Source organism: Doryrhamphus excisus, linkage group LG11 (assembly GCF_037039965.1).
Source record: "Doryrhamphus excisus strain RoL-2023G ecotype Guam linkage group LG11, RoL_Dexc_Guam_v1.1, whole genome shotgun sequence".
Taxonomy (NCBI): domain Eukaryota; kingdom Metazoa; phylum Chordata; class Actinopteri; order Syngnathiformes; family Syngnathidae; genus Doryrhamphus; species Doryrhamphus excisus.
This window is the reverse complement of record NC_136367.1, coordinates 7,149,751-7,174,626: the sequence shown is the minus strand read 5'-3', so window position 1 is coordinate 7,174,626 and position 24,876 is coordinate 7,149,751. Positions and strand designations below refer to the sequence as shown.

Below are 24,876 nucleotides of genomic sequence, written 5' to 3'. Positions count from 1 at the left end.
TTTTTTTAATGTTCAAACTACAAATATATTCTATTTATTAATAAGGAATCCTATTTCACTGATCAATAGCCACGTTTACATGAGGAGTTCTTCTCTTTCCGAATGACCTTTCCGAAAGCAATGGTATAAATGGAAAGGAATATTCCAATCGCGTGTCTACATGCGGCGCTATAATCAACCAGAATAGTCAATGGGGCATGCCCAGTAAAGCGTAAACACCAACATCACGTGATACCGACTTCCTCCAGTTTTTCTTTCCCTTGTTGGAATAACTCCGTATTGCCAGTTTTTCCTTTGTCCAGTCTTGAAATTTAGTTTGAATCAAAAACAAACATTCCGCAGCAGTCCAGTGCCGATTGCTCACCTCAATTTTTTTAAATGGAAGAACGTCTGGAGCTGCGTGTTACGTCATATCTCAGCATTCGCTGAAAGAACGCACCCGGGAACAGGAAAAGATAAAGTTCAATCTTGCTAATATTTTATAATTAAGCTCGGCACATGTTTTATATAGATATGTATTTTCTTTTTTAATAAAAGTGGACTTGTGAATGGCGTATAGAAGGGTTTAGATTCTGTTCCACAGATGGTGCTAATGCACACCAAAGCTGCTTGCCAACCGTCAATAAACAACAGAAGAAGAAAAACGCCACGAAGAAGAACGCAGTCTGACAACTTTCCGATTGAGCGGGTACAAGATACCTCAACCGGATTGGGGAAAGGAATATTCCACCCCTGGGAATCCCATTATATATTCATTCGGATTGGCACTTTTGTTTCGGAATGAGGTGTATACAAAGGTTACATTCTTTTCCCTTTGAGCAAATAAACGGAATGGAATTGGAATATTTGGGTCCATGTATACGTGGCTACTGATTCACTGATCACGGTCAGATCTGGAAGGGATTTATTATGATTTAAGTGCGTCTTTACTTGGCTTGAGTGTCATGGCTTACTACCTGAAGTCTACAACCTGCTCTTTTACTGTATAGACCAGGGGTGGGCAAACTACGGCCCGGGGCCACATCTGGCCTGCCAAGCGTTTAAGTCTGGCCTGGTAGTTGCTTCCACAGTATTGCATACAAGCTGGGAACATGACTTGGAAGTAGTCAGGGTCACTTTGGGACAACCGTTTGATGGTTGACGGAGCTTTTTTGTAGGCACCGGAAGGATCTCCATGATGTGGATGTGCTTTGTCTTTTCCAGGTTCATCAATGCAAGGAGGAGAATAGTTCAGCCAATGATTGACCAGTCCAACAGAGCAGGTAAACATGAAAACAAAAGCAATGAAGTAGTGCTCATCTTAGCAGTCGGATGGAGAACATGAGTTTATTATCAGATGGGTTGTACTCATATTCCCTTTGACGATGGTTCTATTCTCTGTCCCGCCTTCAGTGAGTCAGGGTACAGCTTACAGTCCAGACGGCCAACCAATGGGAGGCTTCGTGCTGGACGGGCAGCAGCACATGGGTCTCCGACCTGGAGGTCAGCAATATTACTACAAAATATCTTAAGATCTAAAAGTGCAATATTCTCTGTCTACATTTATATTACAGTCATGTCATTTGTCGTTTTAATGGTGGAGCCCAAACACAACAAGTAGCTTGTTTAACTTGACTTCCTGTCCTGGTTGCAGGACCAATGGGAGGCATGGGCATGAACATGGGCATGGATGGCCAGTGGCACTACATGTAACCCCGCCCCCATTCACACCAGCACCAACAACAGGGTAAAGTACGTACTACACACTTTCACTTTCTTACCATTTCTAGGGTATCCTGGCTTACCCCTGGGGGGTAAAAATCTAGTACATCTGGGAATTTTTTACCAGGAACATTCTTCCCATTTGTAGGGTATCCTGGGTTTTTAGGGGGTAAAATGTTGTAGTACATCTGGGAAATTCTTTAACAGGAATATTCTTCCCATTCTTAGGGTATCCTGGGTTTTGGGAGGGGTGGGGGGGTGGGGGTAAAATGTTGTAGTACATCTGGGAAATTCTTTACCAGGAATATTCTTCCCATTTGTAGGGTATCCTGGGTTTGGGGGAGGTAAAAATGTAGTACATCTGGGAAATTCTTTACCAGGAATATTCTTCCCATTTGTAGGGTATCCTGGGTTTGGGGGAGGTAAAAATGTAGTACATCTGGGAAATTCTTTACCAGGAATATTCTTCCCATTTGTAGGGTATCCTGGGTTTGTTTTTTTTTTTGGGGGGGGGGGGATGATGTAGTACATCTGGGAAATTCTTTACCAGGAATATTCTTCCCATTTGTAGGGTATCCTGGGTTTTTAGGGGGTAAAGTTTTGTAGTACATCTTGGAAATTCTTTAACAGGAATATTCTTCCCATTCTTAGGGTATCCTGGGTTTTGGCAGGGGTGGGGGGGGAGTAAAATGTTGTAGTACATCTGGGAAATTCTTTACCAGGAATATTCTTCCCATTTGTAGGGTATCCTGGGTTTGGGGGAGGTAAAATGTAGTACATCTGGGAAATTCCTTACCAGGAATATTCTTCCCATTTGTAGGGTAACCTGGTATCCTGGGTTTTTAGGGGGTAAAATGTTGTAGTACATCTGGGAAATTCTTTACTAGGAATATTCTTCCCAATTGTAGGGTAACCTGTTTTTTTAGGGGGTAAAATGTTGTAGTACATCTGGGAAATTCTTTACCAGCAATGTTCTTCCCATTCTTGGGGTATCCTGGGTTTGTTTTTTTTGGGGGGGGGGGGGGGTAAAATGTTGTAGTACATCTGGGAATTTTTTTTACCAGGAATATTCTTCCCATTTGTAGGGTAACCTGGTATCCTGGGTTTTTAGGGGGTAAAATGTTGCAGTACATCTGTGAAATTCTTTACCAGGAATATTCTTCCCATTCTTAGGGTATCCTGGGTTTGGGGGGGGAGTAAAATATTGTAGTACATCTGGGAAATTGTTTCCCAGGAATATTTTTTTCCATTTGTAGGATATCCTGGGTTTTGGGGAGGTAAAAATGTAGTACATCTGTGAAATTCTTTACCAGGAATATTCTTCCCATTTGTAGGGTATCCTGGGTTTTTAGGGGGTGAAAATGTTGTAGTACATCTGGGAAATTCTTTACCAGGAATATTCTTCCCATTTGTAGGGTATCCTGAGTTTTTAGGGGGTAAAAATGTTGTAGTACATCTGGGAAATTCTTTACCAGGAATATTCTTCCCATTTGTAGGGTATCCTGGGTTTTTAGGGGGTAAAAATGTTGTAGTACATCTGTGAAATTCTTTACCAGGAATATTCTTCCCATTTATAGCACACCCAGGATGTTGGTCATGTGTTGCACCAACACAAGCACAAAGATGGTGACCATGGTTTTCTACTAACAATTTTCCACATTCCCAAAATTCCCACTTTAGCCCGAACTTGTGTAGTTGCTGAAAGTGGTGTTCAGTGTGCCTTCCTTCCCTTTCTATCTTCTTCCATTCCTCCATCTTTTGTCACCCTGCAATCTGATGAAGAATCCTCCTCCTCCTCCTCCCAGTGTTGACAGTTTTCATATGAAGACATATCGCCAGCCGGAGGCGTCCGAGCAGGGAGGGTTTTATTTAACAGGCCCACTCCAGTGGCGTAATGACACTTAGCTTGATTAATGAGCTCTTTATATGGAAATGGGAGACGCATTTGTTTCATTTTTTCCATCCAATGGAGCCGACGCAGCCGCGTCTGATCATTCCCCCTACGATGCTAACCACGTCTAAACGCCACCGTCATTACGGGAGGAGAATAAGGATGCGCCTTTTGGAGCTGAATAAATGTTGTATATATTTATCCGCTGGTTAATGGTGGGCGGTGCTTGTTGTTCAATGAGGCCTGCAGGTTTGATCTCCCCTAATTTCATCTGCAGTGGAAGCATATGCTGGCTGCAGCACGACATAAAACACAAACCATCACATTTAAGCAGCATGGAAGAAACGAGTCAACCGGCAATCTTTAATCAAGGCTGTAAAATACGCTGGGAAAAGCTATTGAATTCAAAAATAACTCATAGCAAAACATTGAAGTGGTGTCCGTGTTCAACTTATGTCTTCATCTACGGTAAAAGTAAGCTTAATGTTCATTTATCACTTTCTTTCATCATTTATATGCATTTATATTACAATTACATTACAATTACATTTATTTACAATTTACAACATTGGCTGGCGACCAGTCCAAGCTGGGATAGGCTCTGGCATACCCTAGTGAGTGTAAGCGGCATTGAAAATGGATGGACGGATGTAAGGCCATCACTGGAAAACCATAAAAAGGTGTTTTGTGTTCACATTTTCGAGACTTTTGGCATCACTATGTTAGTTAGCAAAGAACTACAGAGTCAACCACTGATGACATCATAGACCGGCGACAGCCGACTTCTATTTCCTGGACATGAAATGTGATGAAAACTTTTTATACGTCTTTTTCATTTTTTTGGACAAGAGACACAAAGAGGTGATGATGCAACTCCACAATAGAAGAGAACATGTTTGGTGCCGTTAAATGTCACCACAAGGTGGCAGAAGTGCTTCTCTTCCACAGCACACAGGAAGTGAAAAGGCATCTTGCCGTGTTGCACAAAGGAAGTTACGCTTTGAAGGGGAACTAACGTATACTGTATATACTGTATATACTGCGTATAATACTTGTTTTTGTGAGTTTTTGCAGTACAAATAAATGAAATGTTGCATTGTGTGGTGTTTGCAGGCCTCCATGCTTGGCTCAGGGATGTTCTTCATGCAGCCGCCATGCATTCCCAGGAGACCACCTCACGACACCCATCGTCACCCGACGCCCCCTCCCCACCCCAAGGTCTTTGTTGCCCTGTGGCTGCACGCATGGAGAGGAAAAGAAAACATCACCTGTACTTCAAAAACACAAAGGTTGGGACTGCAATGAGAAAAGGACTTCATGGAAGAGAAACGTCTCCTACTTTAAATTATTTATTTATTTTTATATCACACTCGCTCCTTTTCTCATTTCTTTTTCAAGCTTTACTTCCAAATATCCAATAAAACCACAGCAGCGATGTCCAAAGTGCGGCCCGGACGCCATTTGTTGATCTTTTCCAAAAATCAAATGAACACGAGGATTAGATTTGATTTGGACTACAGTAAATTAAAAAAAAAGTACAATAGTACACAATAATTTGGACGCCCCTGACCCCCCCCCCAAGTCCCACCCCCACACGCGTGTAAAGACTATGTTCAAAGTATGTATAAAAACTGGAATTGTTGTGCTGTATAGATTTGTGCTTGTTTTGATGCTTTCTTTTGTATCTTTGCTCTGTGAAACCCTGAGATTTTTCTATGTGTGCAAATGAAAGGGCGGCCATTTTGGATCACGTTTTTTCACAATATTCTACAGCACCAAAACACACACACACACACACACTTTGTTTTCTCTATCACTGATCATGTCTTCCGTCAAGGCGAAAGATGTCCCGTTTTATTCAACGCTCCTTGAACGCACCGCAGTGTGGAAGAGTAATGTTTATAAATCATCTCAATTGAACTTTGCCCCTGAGGCAGGTAGATGCTGCATTCGCACTGTTTCTTTGATATCGCATCTTTGTTGCCAAATTGTGAAGTTGTGTGTAAAACAAAGGAGGAACACACACTTAATAAAGAAAAGAAAACAAGCAGTACTTTGACTTGAAGGCATCATTTTAACAGCTTCTCACTTTTAGTAATAAACACACTAATAAACACAAATGATAGTCATGTGACCAGCCAATTATACTCTTCCCCAAAATGGCAGCTGTCCTTTCCGAATCCATAACACAATTATAATGCTTTAATTGGCAATTTTGAATTTATGGAAAGATAAGAAAATATCACCCTTCAAAAACCAAGTTAGGAATATCTAACTCATCTAAGTATATCTATATACTAATCATTTATTCACTTGCTGTGCTCAATAGGGAGCAGTTTTATATACTATATTTAACATAGATGTGGCATAGAGACCAAATTAGGTATTAATAAAATACAAAATAAATAAATACCTAAAATAAAAAGGAATAATAATAATTTTGGAAACTTGTCTCCTATGTGTTGTTAGGAACCACATTTGGCCTGCATAAAAACAATTTAAAAAATGATAATAAATCAATAAATAATAAATTAAAAGAGTTTTGTAAACATAAAATAGCAAAAATAAATAACTACAAATAATAATCATGTATATTAATAAAAAACAAAAATTGTAATCTAATATGAAATAACTTCCACATAAATAAATACAAAATAATACATAAATTGATGCAATAGAACAATACACAAATAATTCATACAATAAATGCATGTGTTAATAAATAAATACCAAATAAATGCTGCTAATTAGAAGAAAGGGGTGTGTGTGCAAAGTAATAATATCAATATTAATAGTAGCAGTAGTAGCATCTGTGTTTATGGCTGAGGGACCAAAATAATGAAATAATGAACGAATGCTCGAAATAATGAACGAATAAATAAAGGAATTAATAAAAACCAACACGTAAATAACCAAATAATAACTGAATGTAAATACTAATAAAAAAAGAGAGCGCATGTGTAGGCGTGGAGAAAAGATTTGTTATTGCAAAGCTAAAAGGTTGTTGCGTGGGTGTGATGTGTTTCCAGTGCGGTTCGATACCGACCGCGGTGCGTGTTATTGGATTGTTAGTGACAGCCGTGATGGATGAAGCCATCACTAATTCGAACACAAGAAAGAAACATGCAGCTGCTTCAACACAATTCTTTGTTTGCTAGTCTCGCCTTTCATTTCATGCCCGCGTGTGGGTGTGTGTTTCATTTTACATGTGTGTGCGTGTGCGTGGGTGTCTATTCAATATCTTGTGCCAGCTCCTGTGTGCGCGTGAGAGAGAGAGAGAGCGGGAGAGAGAGAGAGGCATGAAAAAAAAGTCGGGAAGCTGATTCCGTCCAAAACATGCTACTGTGAAACGTAAATAAATTAAAGCATAAAGGGCGTTGATCATATGGATTATTACAGATAATATAATATAATAATATAATTATTTAGTAGTCATTTCGTCCTCACGTTATTAATGGTTGTATTTATTGTGGAGGGAATGTCAGCATTTAAGCTAAGTCAACAAATAAGCTAATCGACCAATCAAATGGTGCAGGATAAAAACTTTATTTGAATTTGTATTTGCACAAAAAGGACAAACGAATATTTAGCCACGGTGATTCAAATATTAAATGAATTATTCTGCTGTGTGAAAACAAATAAGTCGAATTTGAACACAATTGGGGTGGGAAGTATATTTAGTGTTTAGTTATTTCACAGACAAGCATCGTCAGTGTGTGTGTGTGTGTGTGTGTGTGTGTGTGTGCCAACAGGCCTAATTGGTGTGGTTGTGCAGACAAGACAAATGCGTTGTGAAAGCTGCCGGAAACGCGCGCCTGTTTGTATGAAATATAGGTCAGCGCTGCAGCAACATTCATGCACACACACACACACACACACACACACACACACTCATCTCGCCTACACAGTCTTGCAGAAACATTCCGTATTACATGGCATTCGATCATAGTGTGTACGTGCAACACAGCCTAAGCGAAGGATGTGGTAATAACACTAATAATAATAATACAGCTCATGAATATTCCATTTATTTCGTTTTTAAAATAAGCAGAGAGCTAATAATAATAATAATAAAAAAAAAAGAAGCTGCCTTCCTGCAGGCCGCAATTTGGGCGCCCCCGCCATTCAGGAAGCATTTACCGAAAATTCAAACCGTACAAACTTTATTTGTAATAACCAGTCAGCGTTTGTAGTATTAAATGCGCTATGCTATTTTATGTTGTTTATTACAAAGAATAAATGTCATGTATAATTACACTTGAATATTTTAAGTATATACATTAGGCTATATGTAACGAATAATTCCTTTAAACGAAAATAAATGTGTAACACAGCACGTGTTTATGTATTTATGTCTTTGTTAAAGGTGTATGTCATAATATTTGTCGGACATATTTGTGCATGTCTAAGTGTTCTATAGACACAGGGACAGATGCTGTACTGCATCTTTAAATTGCACATTTCTGCTCTGATTGCACAAAATGGTATGGATGAGACATATAGAAAAGTGCTGATTGGTTTATTTGATTCTTATTCATATGCGCCGTATATTTCATATCTATTTATATCTATTTATTGTGACATCGACTAGAGTGAGGATGCATGGATGCTTTGCTCTCATTTCCTTTTCTCTGTCGGTGTAACACTCAAAAATCAAGAAATAAATTATTCCATTGGTTCTAATTCATTTCCGTTCACATTGGAAAAATAAGTTAAGTTAAAAAAAAATCAAACTGCAAAGCCAAATCAACAGGTGACTTTTAAATATGACCCCAACCAATCAGAAGACTGTCAATTATACTATACCTAATACTCAAATATTTTATATTTAAATTGTTTGAACAAACATAATGTTATGAGGAAATAAAAGTGTCATTTTAGTAGCAGACAGTTAAAAAATTAACTGGAAAAATATTTTAAAAATTATATATTATTTTAAAAGTTGCATAAATGAAAAAGGAACAACCCAACAAATAAAGTTGTCATTTTTGGACAATTTGAAGAAAAAAGCAGAAGAAATTTGAAAAATCATCAGCAATTTTAGAAGAATCAAGTTCAAATATTTAAGAGAAAAAAGTCATATTTTAACCAATTTTACAAGAATAAACTGTAAATAATATGATGATGAAGGATGTCATTTTAGCAGCACAGAGTTGAAATATGAAAGACAAAATCCGGGGAGGGGATCTGGTTTGGTGGCTGCAGGACTGGGTCTGATGATGAGGTGCCTGCCCTCCCATGCATGTCCAAGTTCTGGGCCGGAAAAGGGTGGATCCTGCCCCCAGTGGAGGAGTTGAAGGTGACATTGACAGGTGGATTGGTCCAGCATCGACGGTGATGGGCAAAGCTCCACAAGCTTAATCTCCAAGCTTGACCTGTCCATCTACTGTATGGTCCTGTAGGGTATACCCTCACCTGTGGTCATGAGCTTTGGGACCAAAAGGACCAGATCAAAGGTACAAACGGCCATTCCGAGTTTCCACCGATGAGTGACTGTCTCTCCCTTGGAGAAAATGTGAGAAGAATTCGTATACAAACTATCAATCATATACAATTGCAATATAAAAGTGCATACAATTACAGAATTGGGGATGAATGCCATTGTTACTATGCCTGCTAGCAGGCCCTGTGAGGTGAATCTCTATCCTGATTGGTTGAAGAACCAGTTCAGATCTAATAGTGTCTAATTGACACCGATTCCGAATGGCCTGGGCAGATGACATTGATATTTATGGCGACCCATAAAACTGAATTCTGACTGGATTTTATATTATTATATTATATTATTATATGATTAAACAATACTGGAAGCACTGCTACCGAGGAATATGCTACTAAATGAAAATAATAGATTGTTGGAAATAAATGCATGCAATTTTTTTATGGAAATATTGTACTTGAAATTGTAAAAAAAAATTGTAAAAGCTCTAGTAACTTTACTAATACACACCTTCAACCTTTCCTTTTACAATTAAAAAGTGTTCAAGTGACACAGGAAGCTTTCTAGATCTTCCAGATTCTGCATCTCTTTCCATGGACTTCCTGCTTCCGACTCAAACGGATTGTTTCATTTACTCCACCCCCTTTCCTCCTCTCGGGATGCACACTTCGCTGTGATTGGTCACACTCCCAAGCGCTCCTGAGAATGTTGCTTTGTGTTTACTGAGTGCAGGCATGCAATCTTCAGCCCATATAAGGAAGTCACTGGAAGAAAAGTCTGTTTGGGATGCTGTTCAGCGCTATCCTAAACTTCTTTCAAAAGTTAACAGGAGTAATAATATTATTAATATAAATAATACTTTTTTTACCTATATGACAAGACTTGAGGAGCAGCTCATTCATTCATTCATTTTCTACCGCTTATCCTCACAAGGGACGCGGGGGCTGCTGGAGCCTATCCCAGCTGTCTGAGAGGCAGGGTCCAACCTGGACTGGTGTTCAGCCAATCACAGGGCACATATAGACAAACAACCATTCCCACTCACATTCATACCTATGGACAATTTGGAGTGGCCAATTAACCTAGCATGTTTTTGGAATGTGGGAGGAAACCCACGCATGCACGGGGAGAACATGCAAACTCCACACAGAGATGGCCGAGGGTGGAATCGAACCCTGATCTCCTAGCTGTGAGGTGTTAGCTCGCAGACCTCACACTTGACATGCCACCCTTGAGAAGCAGCTTTTTCTTGAAATATATGTATAAAACTACATGTGCCGCTTTATATAGTCCGCCCCTCTGTGACATCACAAAGCAACAGTTTTACCACGCCTTTTGAAACTGAGCGTTTTAAGCCATCCCAAACTTCTTTCAGGGCTCACTTCCAAATGTGCCAACCTCATTATCTGACGCTTTGGCATCATTTAACACGAGAATACAACATTCTAACTACATTTATGAAAAAGTGGAAAATGCATAAAATAATATAATAAGAAACAAAAAAACAAAATAAAGTTTTTTTTTGAGGAAAAATTTATAATATTATGGGCAGCCATAATATTATAACTTATAGTACTTATAGTAATATTATGGGACTGGAAAAAATACGCAAAAACGATCAAAAATAGCTAATACGAATAATCTTATTAGTATAAATAATAGTTTTTTTTAACCTCTATATGACAAGATAGAGTATATATATATATATATATAACTCCATGAGTCACTTTACAAAACATCCAAGTGGCTCTTGGAATCTTTGTGGTCCTCCCTGGAAATCTTGGTAGCCATGATCCTGTATCCGCTCCAAACACCATCTTGTTATGGTTACCAACTTCACAGCTACTGGATCTGCATTGAAACCAAAATCAAGCGGCGGACCTTGCACCGCCAGAACTGGTTTCATTTTTCGAACATCAGAAACAGAATGGCATTATTTGTACTTTTGGAAAATAAAAACAGTTTTTTGTTTCTTTACTTTATTTGCCTTTTATTTAACCTCCAAATGTGTCAGATCATTCTTCCCGACCCTGCGTATGCCATCATTTGCCGTGAAGCAGAAAGAAGGCTTTCTAACTCGTCACGGAAATGTTTCCATTCATCGGGAAGTGTTATTCATCGCTTGCTTGGTCTCAACCCGTCCAGACCAGCAGTGTCCTTTCCTCTTAGTTTTATTGGGAAGTCAGTGTTTTGTGTCAGCCCGGCCCTTTTCCCCCTGCAGCTCTGTCCATCCAGCGGTGGACATCCATGTTTTCCTTCAGATTAGGGCAAAGTGAGGACGATTGGGTCCGGCACGGTGGACACGGAACTTGGCGCAGTGACCTCTGTTTCAGAATCAAAGTGGCACATGTCGTCCCAGGTTTTTCACCTGACATTTTAGTCGCCACTATTGTCCAGTCCGCGTGACACGCTGGACCAACACCCCCAACCTTCACTCTCAGTCCATCCTCCATTTTCCCTTCCTTCAACGCTACTTGTACTCTTTCTGAAGGCGGCCCGGACTTTATTTAGTATTTAGGATCCGCATTAGCAACACTGGCTGCACGGTGTTCAAGTGGTTAGAGCACAGGCCACACAGCTAGGAGACCCGAGTTTGATTCCACCCTCCACATGCTCTGCATGGAGTTTGCATGTTCTCTCCGTGCATGCGTGGGTTTTCTCCGGGTACTCCGGTTTCCTCCCACATTCCAAAAACATGCTAGGTTAATTGGCCACTCCAAATTGTCCATAGGTATGAATGTGAGTGTGAATGGTTGTTTGTCTATATGTGCCCTGTGATTGGCTGGCCACCAGTCCAGGGTGTACCCCGCCTCTCGCTCCAAGACAGCTGGGATAGGCTCCAGCACCGCCGCGACTCTCGTGAGGATAAGCAGTAGCAAATGAATGAATATATTCATGAGGATAAGCGGTAGAAAATGAAAGGATTAGCAACATTGACACTATAACATTCATTCATTCAATCATTTTCTACCGCTTGTCCTCATGAGGGTCACGGGTATGCTGGAGCCTATCCCAGCTGTCTTTGGGCGAGAGGCAGGGTTGGACTGGTGGCCAGCCAATCACAGAGCACATAGACATAGACAAACAACCATTCACACTCACATTCATACCTATGGGCAATTTGGAGTGGCCAATTAACCTAGCATGTTTTTGGAATGTGGGAGGAAACCGGAGTACCTGGAGAAAACCCACGCATGCATGGGGAGAACATGCCAACTCCACACTGAGATGGCTGAGGGTGGAATTGAACCCTGGTCTCCCAGCTGTAACATTTCTATATCATCAGAGAGGCAGGCAGAACCAAGCTCGGCCCCCCAAGAAACCCGCCTGCCTGCTGCCCCCCCCCCCCCCCACCATCAGGGAGTGAGGCCTGGCTCGCCCCCCGCCCATTATAAAAATGAATGAATTAATGTAAAAACCAGATTTGTATCTTTAGAAGACACAGGAAAGTAATAAGTAATACTAGTAATGTTGGTAATACTAGTAAGTAATAAGACGTTTGATGTGAGGATTGTGGATGACATTTTCAAAAGTGCGCCTTTGCTTTAACAGTAGATTCTGTTTTTCCTGGCCAGTTCCACAAGGCCCAAATAGTCCCTCAGCAATGTCACCCAGGCCTTCGTCATTTAGCCTTTTTTCCAACGTCTTCATCACTGAGCTGAAGCGTTCTTCCACATTGTACAGATTTAGAAAAGGTCAACGGCAAAGAGAAATGGCAAAAAATGACCTTTTGCTGAAATTTGAGATTTTTTGGACACTGGAGCACCTTCTCGTCAGGGTCTGGTAAGTTTAGAGGGAAGTTGGATATGAAGGCTTGCTGAAAAGTAAGCAGAAACCACGCCTACTCAGCCATCCCGTTCCCGTCATTTCCCTCCAGCCTCACATGAAAGCAACGCTTACCATCCGACCGTCCGACAGCCTTGAGCGTCACCAAATCTCCAGCTCGTATTAGATTCATTCAAGACGGGACTGTCGGAACATGGAGCTCAACTCCTCCACCGACGGAGTCAGTGGACAGTGGAGAGCTTTTGGGATGAAATAAACTCGGCAGAAAAGACCCCGATCTTTGTCTGCAATGAGGCCTGACGGGGTCATCTCAGATCCACTCATAGCACATAAAGCTCAGTTTAGCCACACAAACGCAGCACACTTGGATTATTTATACGCTTTTTATTGGAGGAAAATGTTTTCAAGAAAAGTTTCATTTTAAACTCTGACCTAGAAGTAACTTTTTCTTTGTGTTTTTTTTTTTGTTTTTTGTTGGGCTTTTGTGTTTAAATTCACATCTCATCCACTATATTGGCTAATAATTTATAAAAAGGTCAAACGTATAGCATACTGTATGTATGTACCCACCATTTTTATTTGTTTATGTCTTTATGCTTCACTTATAATGTTTTTTTCCTCAAGCGTTCGGATTTCGCACTTCCTCCATCCTTGAATGCACCACAATTATGTGCTGTGACTGGCTATACTGTGACTTACATACACATACTGCACACTACAAAGTGAAGATACAAGAGTGTTGGGATTAACTGAGATGTAAACTAAATCCATTTTCCTGAAGAAATGATGTAAAACCTATGAATCCATTCCAGACAGCCCCAAATGTTACCTTTTTATAGGTGTACATTTCTAGTTTTATGTGCAAAAAGCTATTTTGAATGCATATAAATGGTGGATAAAAGATACGATACATTGATGCCACCTTCCTGTTTTGCCATGAGTTATTTTTTTAATTAAATAGTGTTTCTCATGCCAAGTCTCTGCTTTTCTTTAAGGAAGACTAGAGCCAAAAAGTGGCAGCATTTTGATTTAAAAAAAAGGTGAGCAACATAATTGAATTCAAGAAAAAATGAATAGCAAATCATCACAGTGGTGTCCATGTTGATCTTGACACCACATCTCATCTTCAGTGAAGATAAAATGACTTTAAATGTCCATTTATCCCTTTCATTCGTCATTTTTATGCATTTAGAACTGTTTTATACATCCATCCATTCATTTTCTACCGCGTGCTGGAGCCTATCCCAGCTGTCTTGTACACCCTGGACTGGTGGCCAGCCAATGACAGGGCACATTATAGACAAACAACCATTCACACTCACATTCATACCTATGGACAATTTGGAGTGGCCAATTAACCTAGCATGTTTTTGGAATGTGGGAGGAAACCGGAGTACCCAGAGAAAACCCACGCATGCACGGGGAGAACATGCAAACTCCACACTGAGATATCAGAGGGTGGAATTGAACTCGGGTCTCCTCGCTGTGTGGCCTGCACGCTAACCACATCGTGCAGCCCTAGGAATAATTGGCAACAGTTCAATTTTCAACCTTGTTACACAAAAATGTAATGTTTCCATTGTAATGTAATGTGTAATTAATGTAATTACATTAGGATTCCAAATTCCAAATGTAATGTGGACATTGCATCCATTTTCAATGGGAACGTCGCGATTGAAAAAGTGGAACTATGGAAAAATTGGGCATTTTTTTGGAATGTGCAGACTAAAATGTGTAGAGCATTCACACATTAAATGAATCCTCACACGATGGTTTGAAATATACTGCAGAAGCTGCTCGCAAACACGAGTCCCCAGGTGATGAATGAGCGAGGCCGAGCTCATCCATCACGTCAGCAGCGCGCCTGGCAAAGAGCAATGTGACAGGAACGGTCAAATAACGTTTAGCACACGGGGAACCCTCTGTTTGGGGAGAGATTATTACTGTCACAGCTCTAATGGATTAGCTTGGACCAGCAAAGGTTCAGCCAATGAGTCTGCAGGGCCGTGCATTAGCATAGCTATCAGAGATAGGGGCAGCCAGCAGCAGGTTGGTGATTGACAGATGGAGGTGGCTGCCCAGCAGACATGTAGGCGGTCTCAGGCCAAGCAGCACGGAGCCAATTATATGTGGAGAAACAGGGCCATTCATCATTCAGTTAGACACCTGTCCAGACACACAAAGGGAAGCAGGGAGCCTCAGCCAGCATCACGAGATGGAGATGATGCTCATTAGATTGGACTGGGAGGAATACAACAAGCCTGGGGTTCACATTGATACACCACAACAATACGGATGACACTAACATTAGGATCTCTGGATGTGTATAAGACAACGGTCTGTCAGACAAAACAACAAACAATGTCACTGAGTGAGAAGGCGTCTATATGAGAGAAATGATCCACTAACGTCCTCCATTATCCAGGACCTGGAAGTCGGAGAAGCTGTGTACGTGTTGCTATGCCAGGGGTGTCCAAACTTTTTCTCATGAGGGCCACATAGTGAAATAAAATCCAAGTGAAATAAAACCCAAGGGCCACTTTGGTCGTTTGAAGAAAAAAAACTGCCTCTCAGCTTTGATATCCAGTATAGGTAGAAAAAAATATTATTAGTATGAATTGTTGTTGGGGTTTTTTTCCCAATTATGTCAACTTTCTTGTTTATAAATGTTAATATTGTGACATTATTCTCATATTTTGACTTCCCATAATAACTTTTGCTTTTCATCATATCATGACTTCAAAAAACAAATATATATGTATATAATTACGGGGCTGCACGGCGGTCGGGTGGTTAGCACGCTGACCTCACAGCTAGGAGACCAGGGTTCAATTCCACCCTCGCCATCTCTGTGTGGAGTTTGCATGTTCTCCCCGTGCATGCGTGGGTTTTCTCCGGGTACTCCGGTTTCCTCCCACATTCCAAAAACATGCTCGGTTAATTGGCCACTCCAAATTGTCCATAGGTATGAATGTGAGTGTGAATGGTTGTTTGTCTATATGTGCCCTGTGATTGGCTGGCCACCAGTCCAGGGTGTACCCCGCCTCTCGCCCCAAGACAGCTGGGATAGGCTCCAGCACCCCCGCAACTTTCGTGAGGATAAGCGGTAGAAAATGAATGAATGAATATATATTAAATGACATTCTCATCGGGAGTGACCAGGATGGATAGGATCAGGAAGAAGTACATCAGAGGGACATTACATGTTAGAGGCCTTGGGGATAAAGTCAGTTATAGGCCAGACTGAGATGGTTGGGACATGTCCAGAGGAGAGATAGTGAATATATTGGTAGAAGGATGCTGCCAGGTAGGAGGCGTAGAGGAAGACCAAAGAGGAGGTTTATGGATGTAATGAAGGAAGAGAGACAGATGCAGAAGACGAGGTTGGATGGAGGACATTGGTTTGCTGTGGCGCCCCCTGGAGGGAAAAGCCCAAAGAGAAAGAAGAAGATTTCTTTAATTAAATGTTAACATTTGTGTACTTTTGAGTATCTTTTATTTGCATATAAATGAAATGCACCCTATGCTTCTCTCTATGAAAAGTGCTGTAGTGTTGCCATTTTTGGAAAATTATTTTGAGGAAAAAGTTATAATATTATGGGACTGAAATCATAATATTACAACAAGAAAATGTGCAAAGATTATTTAATCAGAAAGATGAAATATTAAAATGTTAAATTTAAAAATATGAAAATATAAAACGAGTAAAAATAGTTGATAAAAATAATATTATTAGTATAAATAATATTTTCTAAATTAGTATAAATAATATAAATAATAGTATAATAATAATATAAATAATAGTATAAATAATACTTTTAAAAGTCTGATCATGAGTTCATTCATTCATTCAGCAGAGAAAAAATATTTTTCATGTATTTGACTTGCTGCTCTCCAGTTGATGCTTCTGTAATAATCTAAGACACACATAAGACCCTAAGACCCTTTATTTTCCTTTCTATGGAAGGACAGCAGTGACAAGCACCTTCCACCCTTCAGAATATACAAGTAGAATTCCTTATATAAAAATGTAATATTTTCATAGTTTGAGCGTAGAAAACCTGTTTATGACTTCTTAACATTATTAGAGGGCTGCACGGCCGAGTGGTTAGCACGCTGACCTCACAGCTAGGAGACCAGGGTTCAATTCCACCCTCGGCCATCTCTGTGTGGAGTTTGCATGTTCTCCGGGTACTCCGGTTTCCTCCCACATTCCAAAAACATGCTAGGTTAATTGGCCACTCCAAATTGTCCATAGGTATGAATGTGAGTGTGAATGGTTGTTTGTCTATATGTGCCCTGTGATTGGCTGGCCACCAGTCCAGGGTGAACCCTGCCTCTCGCCCGAAGACAGCTGGGATAGGCTCCAGCTCCCCCGCGACCCTTGTGAGGAAAAGCGGTAGAAAATGAATGAATGAACGTTATTAGAGCCCTCTAGACATGAAATAACACCCCTATAGTAACCTTTGCACCTCCTATACCCAATATTGTTCAATCAACTTCTCAACTTCCTTGTGTCAACGTGTCATCTGCACATCATTCTCTAATATTATTTTTAACAACAATGGTGCCCATCGTGATCATTAGGCCCCAGGTCACGCATCAGCAAAGCTCAGCTCGATTCCCTCCACTGATCACACGCTAGCACAGCATAACACCGAAATTAACAAACACTTGACATTTGAACTCCACCCAATTACTCCATAGCCGAGGCTGAGCACATGTTTAATCAACATTCATATGCCCAAGGGACAAAGAGGGAACGCTGTGCTCCAGCACCCCAGCCACATTAGGACTCATCCCTTGGGCCCTCTTGGCAGGCGTCACTGTTTACCTTCTAAAAGCCAGTGAAGATGCAATCCTCCTCCTTCTGGTCTCTGCAGAACACATGGCACCAGCAGACCGACTGCAATGGGAGCACTGGCTGGCGGACATCATGGTGACATCACGCTATGGTCTTCTTTTAAAGGGTTAATCAAGTCGCTTCTTGTTGACTCAACTATTAAGACAAAAAGAAGGAGAACGAGCAGTTGAATTTTGGAGAAAGTGTGTGATTGACAGCAGTACGAGGCTGTGGATTTCCTCCCAGCAGGGCAGATGACTCCAGCAGCATCTGCAAAGTGTTGGACGAATGCATGAGTGAACAGGCTACTTCCTGCTTCACGGAGGACGAGCAAGAGACAGACTGTGGTTGGGCGTTCTGTGGATGCCATTGTCACTTGAACATTGAAGGTCAATGTGGTCTTCAGCTGTGTTCTCTTTCTTTGTTTTGTCAAATGCTCACTCGTGTTTATTCCTTGTATGTTTGTGTACTATGCCTGTATCAATTGTTTCTATTGTGATTTTATGCTTTATTGTTATTATTTAATATTATTTACGGCAAAACTACAAAAAAACTAGTTTGAGCACCTTTTATGTTCTGTTTACACACGGCTTCCTGCATCCGTGAAGCTATAGCACCTCCAGCTTCATTTGCAATGGACCTCACACTCCAGAGAAGACGTTCTCATTGCAGAAAGGCAATATATGTAAGTCCATATTATCTCTCAACTGCAGAAATAGCAGGAGGGATGCATAAACTAGGAAAAAAGAAGCGCAGACAATGAACTAAATATATAAAAAAAAGATTTCAGCAGCTGTATAACACATCATCATACACCAAATGCATTTTGCTGCATCCAAACAAGCACTTTGACAAAACATTAAACCTCCTTAGGTGGAATCGCTGAGGACTATATGCAAATAGCTGACGTCTGCATTGACACTTAATATCAACTCCAAAGTATTTCCAGGTTAGAATGGCTCAGCTCAAAAATATTACCATAAAACGCGTTTTTATAGCTTTACAATTATGGTTTTACATGCATAAAGCCATTCTAAATGCATACAAATGAGAAATGGAAGGGATACATTTCCATTTACTGTAGCGGAGAGGCTTCTCGGGTTGTGAGATCGTCTCCCAGGATGCACTGCTTTGGAGCTGTCAAAGGTATAGGGCAGGGGTCACCAACGCCGTGCCCGCGGGCGCCCATGCGCCCACGTGGACCACTTAAGGCGCCCGCGAGGCATCTTCTAATAATAGCACTGGTCACAAATTATCATTGTTATTTTGTGCTTTAAATTTTGAATCAGAATTGCTTACAATAATGTATTTTTTTAATCGTCTTATAACATAAAAAATTAAAACAAAAATATTTTATAACGAACTCTTACCTCAAGTCAAAGTTCATGTGTGCGCACACGTCCGCTCACCGCTATATACTTATATAGTGCAGCGGTGATGAGGAGTTAGCTTACTCATGCAGTTTAGCCCCCAAAAACATGGCAGAAAAGCGAAAAAGGACTTTTCCACAGAATAAAATCCACAAAATATTCCACAGTGGTTGGGAGGAAGAATTTTTCTTTACGTATTTCGAAGAAAAATGTATGTGTCTTATATCAAATAATACCAAAGTGGCACAATGTGGAGAGACACTTCAAAACTTGTCACGGAAGCTTCAATGCGAGCTAACCACCCGGCAGCGCATTAAGGACGGAAAAGGCCAGTTTGTTAAAGGCAGCTTTGGACAAACAAAGGACTTTTTTCACTAGGCAGGTGAAAAAAATCACAGAAAGGTGTTCCCTCTGACTTTCAAATATGTGAGCACATAAATAAATGTTTCATGTTAAAAAATATGTTTTTGTTACCATTATTGTGGAAAATAATTAACATTGATATGCGAGCAGTCGCTTCACATCTTGTTACTACTACTATTCCTTTTGTTCTGATTACTAAAAAGTAATCCGTGCAGTTTAGTCATTTTGGAAGTTGACCGCAAACAGGTCATGTAGCCCTTCATACTATCCGTGCTCACAAAGTAGCCCTCGGCCTTAAAAAGGTTGGTGAACACGGTATAGGGGGTGTGTTCAAATCAAGACACAAATACACAATAAATGTAAAGTAAAGTAAAGTAATGTAACTCATATCACACAAGTATAATGATGAGCTAAAGGCAGCCTACACACAGAAATTCAACAAAGAAACCAAGCAAACATGACACTCACTAGAATAACCGTTAGCTTATAGTTAGCTTAAATACTGATATACCGATATTAGCACCAATGAACAAGGGAGCCTAACTTTGTGAAAAGGGAGCCCAAACTACTCCACAGCTCCCACAATAAAGCCAAAAACTCACCTTTATACATTCACGCACAGCATCAACCTGGTGAAATGATGTATGAGGCGCAATAAGGCTCAGAGATTTATGAATTGTTCAACCGAAAAAACGGCCCGCACTGTGGTGCGTTTACTGACCGCTAAACACCGTAGGACAAACGAGACTCAAAGATAAACATACAATGCAATGTAAATTATGGGCTTTCTAACATTTACATAAATTACACCAGGCACGGTGGTCTAGTGGTCAGGGTTCAATTCCACCCTCAGCCATCTCTGTGTGGAGTTTACATGTTCTCCCCGTGCAAGCGTGGGTTTCCTCCCACATTCCAAAAACATGCTAGGTTAATTGGCCACTCCAAATTGTCCATAGGTATGAATGTGAGTGTGAATGGTTGTTTGTCTATATGTGCCTTGTGATTGGCTGGCCACCATTCCAGGGTGTACCCCGCCTCTTGCCCGAAGACAGCTGAGATAGGCTCCAGCACCCCCGCGACCCTCGTGAGGAAAAGCGGTAGAAAATGAATGAATGGATGAATAAATGTGACACCACCTTGGTGTTTTGCTGTGAGTTAGTACTTGAATTTGATCGTGTTTCTCACCTTCTTTATCAACATGCCGCCAAGTGCAACTTTCTGCTTTCCTAAAATAGTTTAAGTTTTGAAAACCTTTTTTTATTTTGTTTTTTATTTTATTTTATTTTATTTTTGTCCCGTACCTCGTAGGAGGTGATATGAGCATCCAATGCCATAATGGGTACCATAGTAAGTGTCAATATAGTGATATATATAGCACATCATGACTGGTTCAAGACTCTTCATCCTTGTATTTAGCAAACATCAACTGCTTGTATTGTTTCTTGAATTGGCTCATCGTTGTGCATTGTTTGATTTCCTTACTCAATCCATTCCATAGTTTGATTCCACATACTGAAATGCTATGGCTAGCATAACGTAGTCCTAGCATAGAAGTGTTTCAAATGTACTTCTTCCCTGAGATCATATTTCTCCTCTCTTGTAGAGAAGTATTGGATGACATTTTTAGCTAATTGCTTATTTTTAGCCTTATGCATTATTTTAGCTGTTTGAAGATGAACTATATCAGCAAGTTGAAGTATTTGTCATTTTAGAAATAAGGAGTTAGTATGTTCTCTGTGGGCGGCATTATGAATTATCCTTACTGACACTGAGTGCAATGACAAGAGAGAGACTGACAAAGTGTGAGATGAAGGAATTATGAAGTTGTTCATTTCTGATACTGAAATACATGACTTTGGAGGATTCAGTTCAGTTGAATATGGTGATAAATGGTAGGCTACTGTTTAACTAGCGCTATTCCACGCACTGTTAGGAGAAGGTGTTTATTGAATCATGAATATATCTGAATGAATATATATTGAATAGGCAGGGGCGTCCCTAAATTGCATGGATGCAAGTGCATGATAGTTATTCATTCATTATTCATTTTCTACCGCTTATCCTCACGAGGGTCGCGGGGGTGCTGGAGCCTATCCTAGCTGTCTTCGGGTGAGAGGTGGGGTACACCGTGGACTGGTGGCCAGCCAATCACAGGGCACATATAGACAAACAACCATTCACACTCACATTCATACCTATGGACAATTTGGAGTGGCCAATTAACCTAGCATGTTTTTGGAATGTGGGAGGAAACCGGAGTACCCGGAGAAAACCCACGCATGCACGGGGAGAACATGCAAACTCCACACGGAGATAGCCGAGGGTAGGATTGAACTCCGGTCTCCTGGTTGTGAGGTCTGCTTGTAACCACTTGACCGCCGTGCAGCCCTGCATGATAGTTGTAAAACTATAAAAACGTGTTTTGTGTGCACGTTTTCTGGCTTTAGATTATTACTTATGGGGAAAATAGCGTCGGAAAGACACTAAGCACGGTTCCACTATTGACTAAATCTGTGTTGAAAAAGATGGCGTCAGCAAGCAATCGTGTTCTTGTGGTCAAGATGTGTGGTCGCTGTGCAGACCTCGGCATTAAACATCCCCTTTCATCAACAAGAAGTGAAAAAAAAAGGTTTTAAAAGGTTAATACTGTTTTAAAATAAATGGATCCTCCCAATATTCAGTGCATGTCGTCCTGGTTTAGTCGCTCCGTCGTTGCACTTTACCCTTTGAAGAAAAACACCAAATTATTATTCAAATCCTATTCAGCTGAAGCTTAGCTATTAGCTTCTCCTTAATGTCTATGAAATGACAGAAGCAAGAGCACACAGCATAAAGAGCAGGAGGGGAGGGCAGACGTGAGCGTGCGCTGCGTTCAAATCACTCGATTGCTGATCAATCAGAGGATTACATCAGTATGTATGTGTGGTGCAGATATAAGTGGATGTGTCAGCCAATGATGGATGACCAGGGGAATGTGCTGCATCCCTGAAGTCTTATACCAGCAGCCCAATCCCCCCATCCATCTAAGCCCGGCCCGCCGCTTCATCCGTCAGGGAAAAGCCATTTTCTGTGCACTGGTGCGTGATGCTTAAGGTTATTCCATTTCTTTATTACAAACCTGACCCAGCCCGTATACAGTACTGTGCAACCAACCCAGCCCCCCGCCCCCCTCCCCCATAACGCTACATGTGTAATATGGCCAAAAAGATGCTCATATGCAACACTCAACAAGAAAACTAAAAAAAAAATGAAAACTTTTACATATCAGCAGCAATTTTACAAAAATGAAGTCAAATTTTAAGACAAAAAAACTAGAAGTTGACATGCTGCATTTTATGAGAGTAAAGTCAAAATATTAAAGGTGACCTATTATGCTCATTTTTCGGTCCTTTGGGGCTTTATCAAAAATATATTACTCAACAAGAAAACTAAAAAAAATGAAAACTTTTACATATCAGCCGCAATTTTACAAATCAAAATTAAGTCACATTTTAAGAGAAAAAAACAATACATTTACATCCTGCATTTTATGAGAGTAAAGTCAAAATATTAAAGGGGACCTATTATTTCTCATTTTTCGGTCCTTTGTGTTGAGTTGTGGACTCCTATAGAGCAGCTACACACAATAACCACCACAGAAAGCTTTCTAGTTCTTCCAGAATCTGCACCTATTCAGCTGTATTTTAACGTATTCCACCCACGGCTCGCCTACTCTAGAAACAGTTGCAATTTGTGCTGCTAACTTTATTGAAGTTGATAAGCCGTACAGGAGTTAATAGTAAACGGCGATTCATCTTTTTAAAATGTCTGCTTTTAACATACAGCCTGGACAGTCTGAAGTTTCTTAAGAAAAGACGTTACTTCAAGGCTTTTCTAAGTAGCTTTAGCATTTTAGCGATAGGTTTTCTACAACATCGGAAACGTCTAATGTGTTTTGTGGGACTACCAGGGTTTAAAAAACTCCTCACTGCAACCCCTCACTGTGTATGCACACTCTATAATGCTACACAGAGATGCCACAACTTACACAAAATAAACATAATTAGGACACTGATAAATTGTTACTTACTGCTTGCTCTTAGGAAAAACAATCAGACTGCACTTCCAGAATAACAAACAAAAAACAGACGGTGTACATATATTTATACTGTTATTCTGTATATTTTGTATTTTCATATTTTGTATTTTTCATTCTTTTTTAATAGATGTGTCTGCACCTACTATACCAAAACAAATTCCTAGTATGTGTTTGATCATACATGGCAATAAACCTTTTCTGATTCTGAAACCTTTTCTGATTCTCTTCTGACTCTTCTACACGACCAAGTAACGTTGAAAAGGCGTCGGGCTTCAGCAAGTTTGTGGGCTAGTCCAGCTGCATATTGGCCCATGTTCACGAAACAGTCCAGTAAAATTCCTTTTACTGATCTGGAATCAAGAAGTCCAACCAATTGTGCCTGATGGTAGCGTCGTTAGGAATTGGAAACAAATCTGGCTTTCCCTTACAAGACCAGCAACCTAAACCAACCTAACGAGAGCTTGGGGGAAGGCAGATAGTGTATCTGGCCTACAGCCACGCCCATATAAAGACGTCCGGTCTTGTGTGACATCACAAAGGGGCAGTTTTACCTCACCATACCAAACTTCTTTCAGGGCTCACTTCCAAACTTCTTATTGTCTTATATTGTTGTATGTGTATCCTTTGGCACTCTGCACTCTTGGCTTCACTCTGTCACTGTTTTTCCAAAATATGTTTATCATATGTTTATCATGAGTCAAATATATGCATATTTATGCAAATATTATATATTTTCAAGCATGAAGTAAAATACAAATACAGGGCATTCAGAGGATGCATTCAAAGATCTTGTGATGATATATATATAGTATTCCACACTGGTCACTTGGTGTCAGTATTGTTACTGTAACGTTGATTGAGACACACAAGCACCAGACTTGAACAGCAGGCTTTGATTCCATGTATGAAGGATATCACAACAGGCATGATAAATAATCCAACAAGGGCTAGTGTTGCGGCCCTAAACATCGCCAGGCTTAAACTCAATTCTGACCTGCCCCATGTCACTTCCTGTCCACCCCTCATTGCCAGAGGGAGCACATTTACTGCAACACACACACATACGAGTCTCATTTATGTCTTATTTTCTATACTATCTACTCATATAGATATCTTATATCTGCTATATAGTATGAAGGAGTATGAAGGTACTATAGGGGTGTTATTTTATGTCCAGAAAGCTCTAATAATAAAAAAAATGTTAAATTGCTGCCGCTTTGGTGATAAGTTAGTTTTTTGTCTTGTGTTTTATTGTGGTCATACTTCATGTTAGGTTCATGTGCTGGTATGAATGTGAATCTTAAAGGTTATTTGTTTGTATTGGCTGGCAATACAGTCGAGTGTGTACCCCGCCTCCCTCCCATGTGGGCTGGGATAGGCTCCAGCACACCCCCGAGTGAGGAT

General features: G+C 40.4%; 1 protein-coding gene and 1 long non-coding RNA gene across 3 annotated transcripts in view; one reads left to right on the top strand and one right to left on the bottom strand.

Moving 5' to 3' along the window:
• The window catches only part of meis2b (Meis homeobox 2b), a 30,956-nt gene extending 25,279 nt beyond the window's left edge, over window positions 1–5,677 (top strand). Inside the window, exons 10-13 of one of the 2 annotated variants that reach the window (XM_058089508.2) lie at window positions 1,204–1,262; window positions 1,393–1,482; window positions 1,634–1,726; window positions 4,706–5,677. In XM_058089508.2, the coding sequence (XP_057945491.1) occupies window positions 1,204–1,262; window positions 1,393–1,482; window positions 1,634–1,692 (208 nt within the window). In that variant the 3' untranslated portion in view covers window positions 1,693–1,726; window positions 4,706–5,677. Of the gene's footprint in view, window positions 1–1,203; window positions 1,263–1,392; window positions 1,483–1,633; window positions 1,732–4,705 lie in introns of both variants that reach the window. The other variant, XM_058089499.2, reaches the window with a different exon arrangement.
• Window positions 5,678–8,829: 3,152 nt separating this feature from the next.
• Window positions 8,830–20,115, bottom strand: LOC131132231 (uncharacterized). The gene is made up of 3 exons (XR_013629411.1): window positions 19,997–20,115; window positions 17,653–17,817; window positions 8,830–9,091 (listed from the first exon to the last, which is right to left on the bottom strand). It is a non-coding gene; the product is annotated as an uncharacterized LOC131132231 (long non-coding RNA).
• Window positions 20,116–24,876: the final 4,761 nt, after the last annotated feature.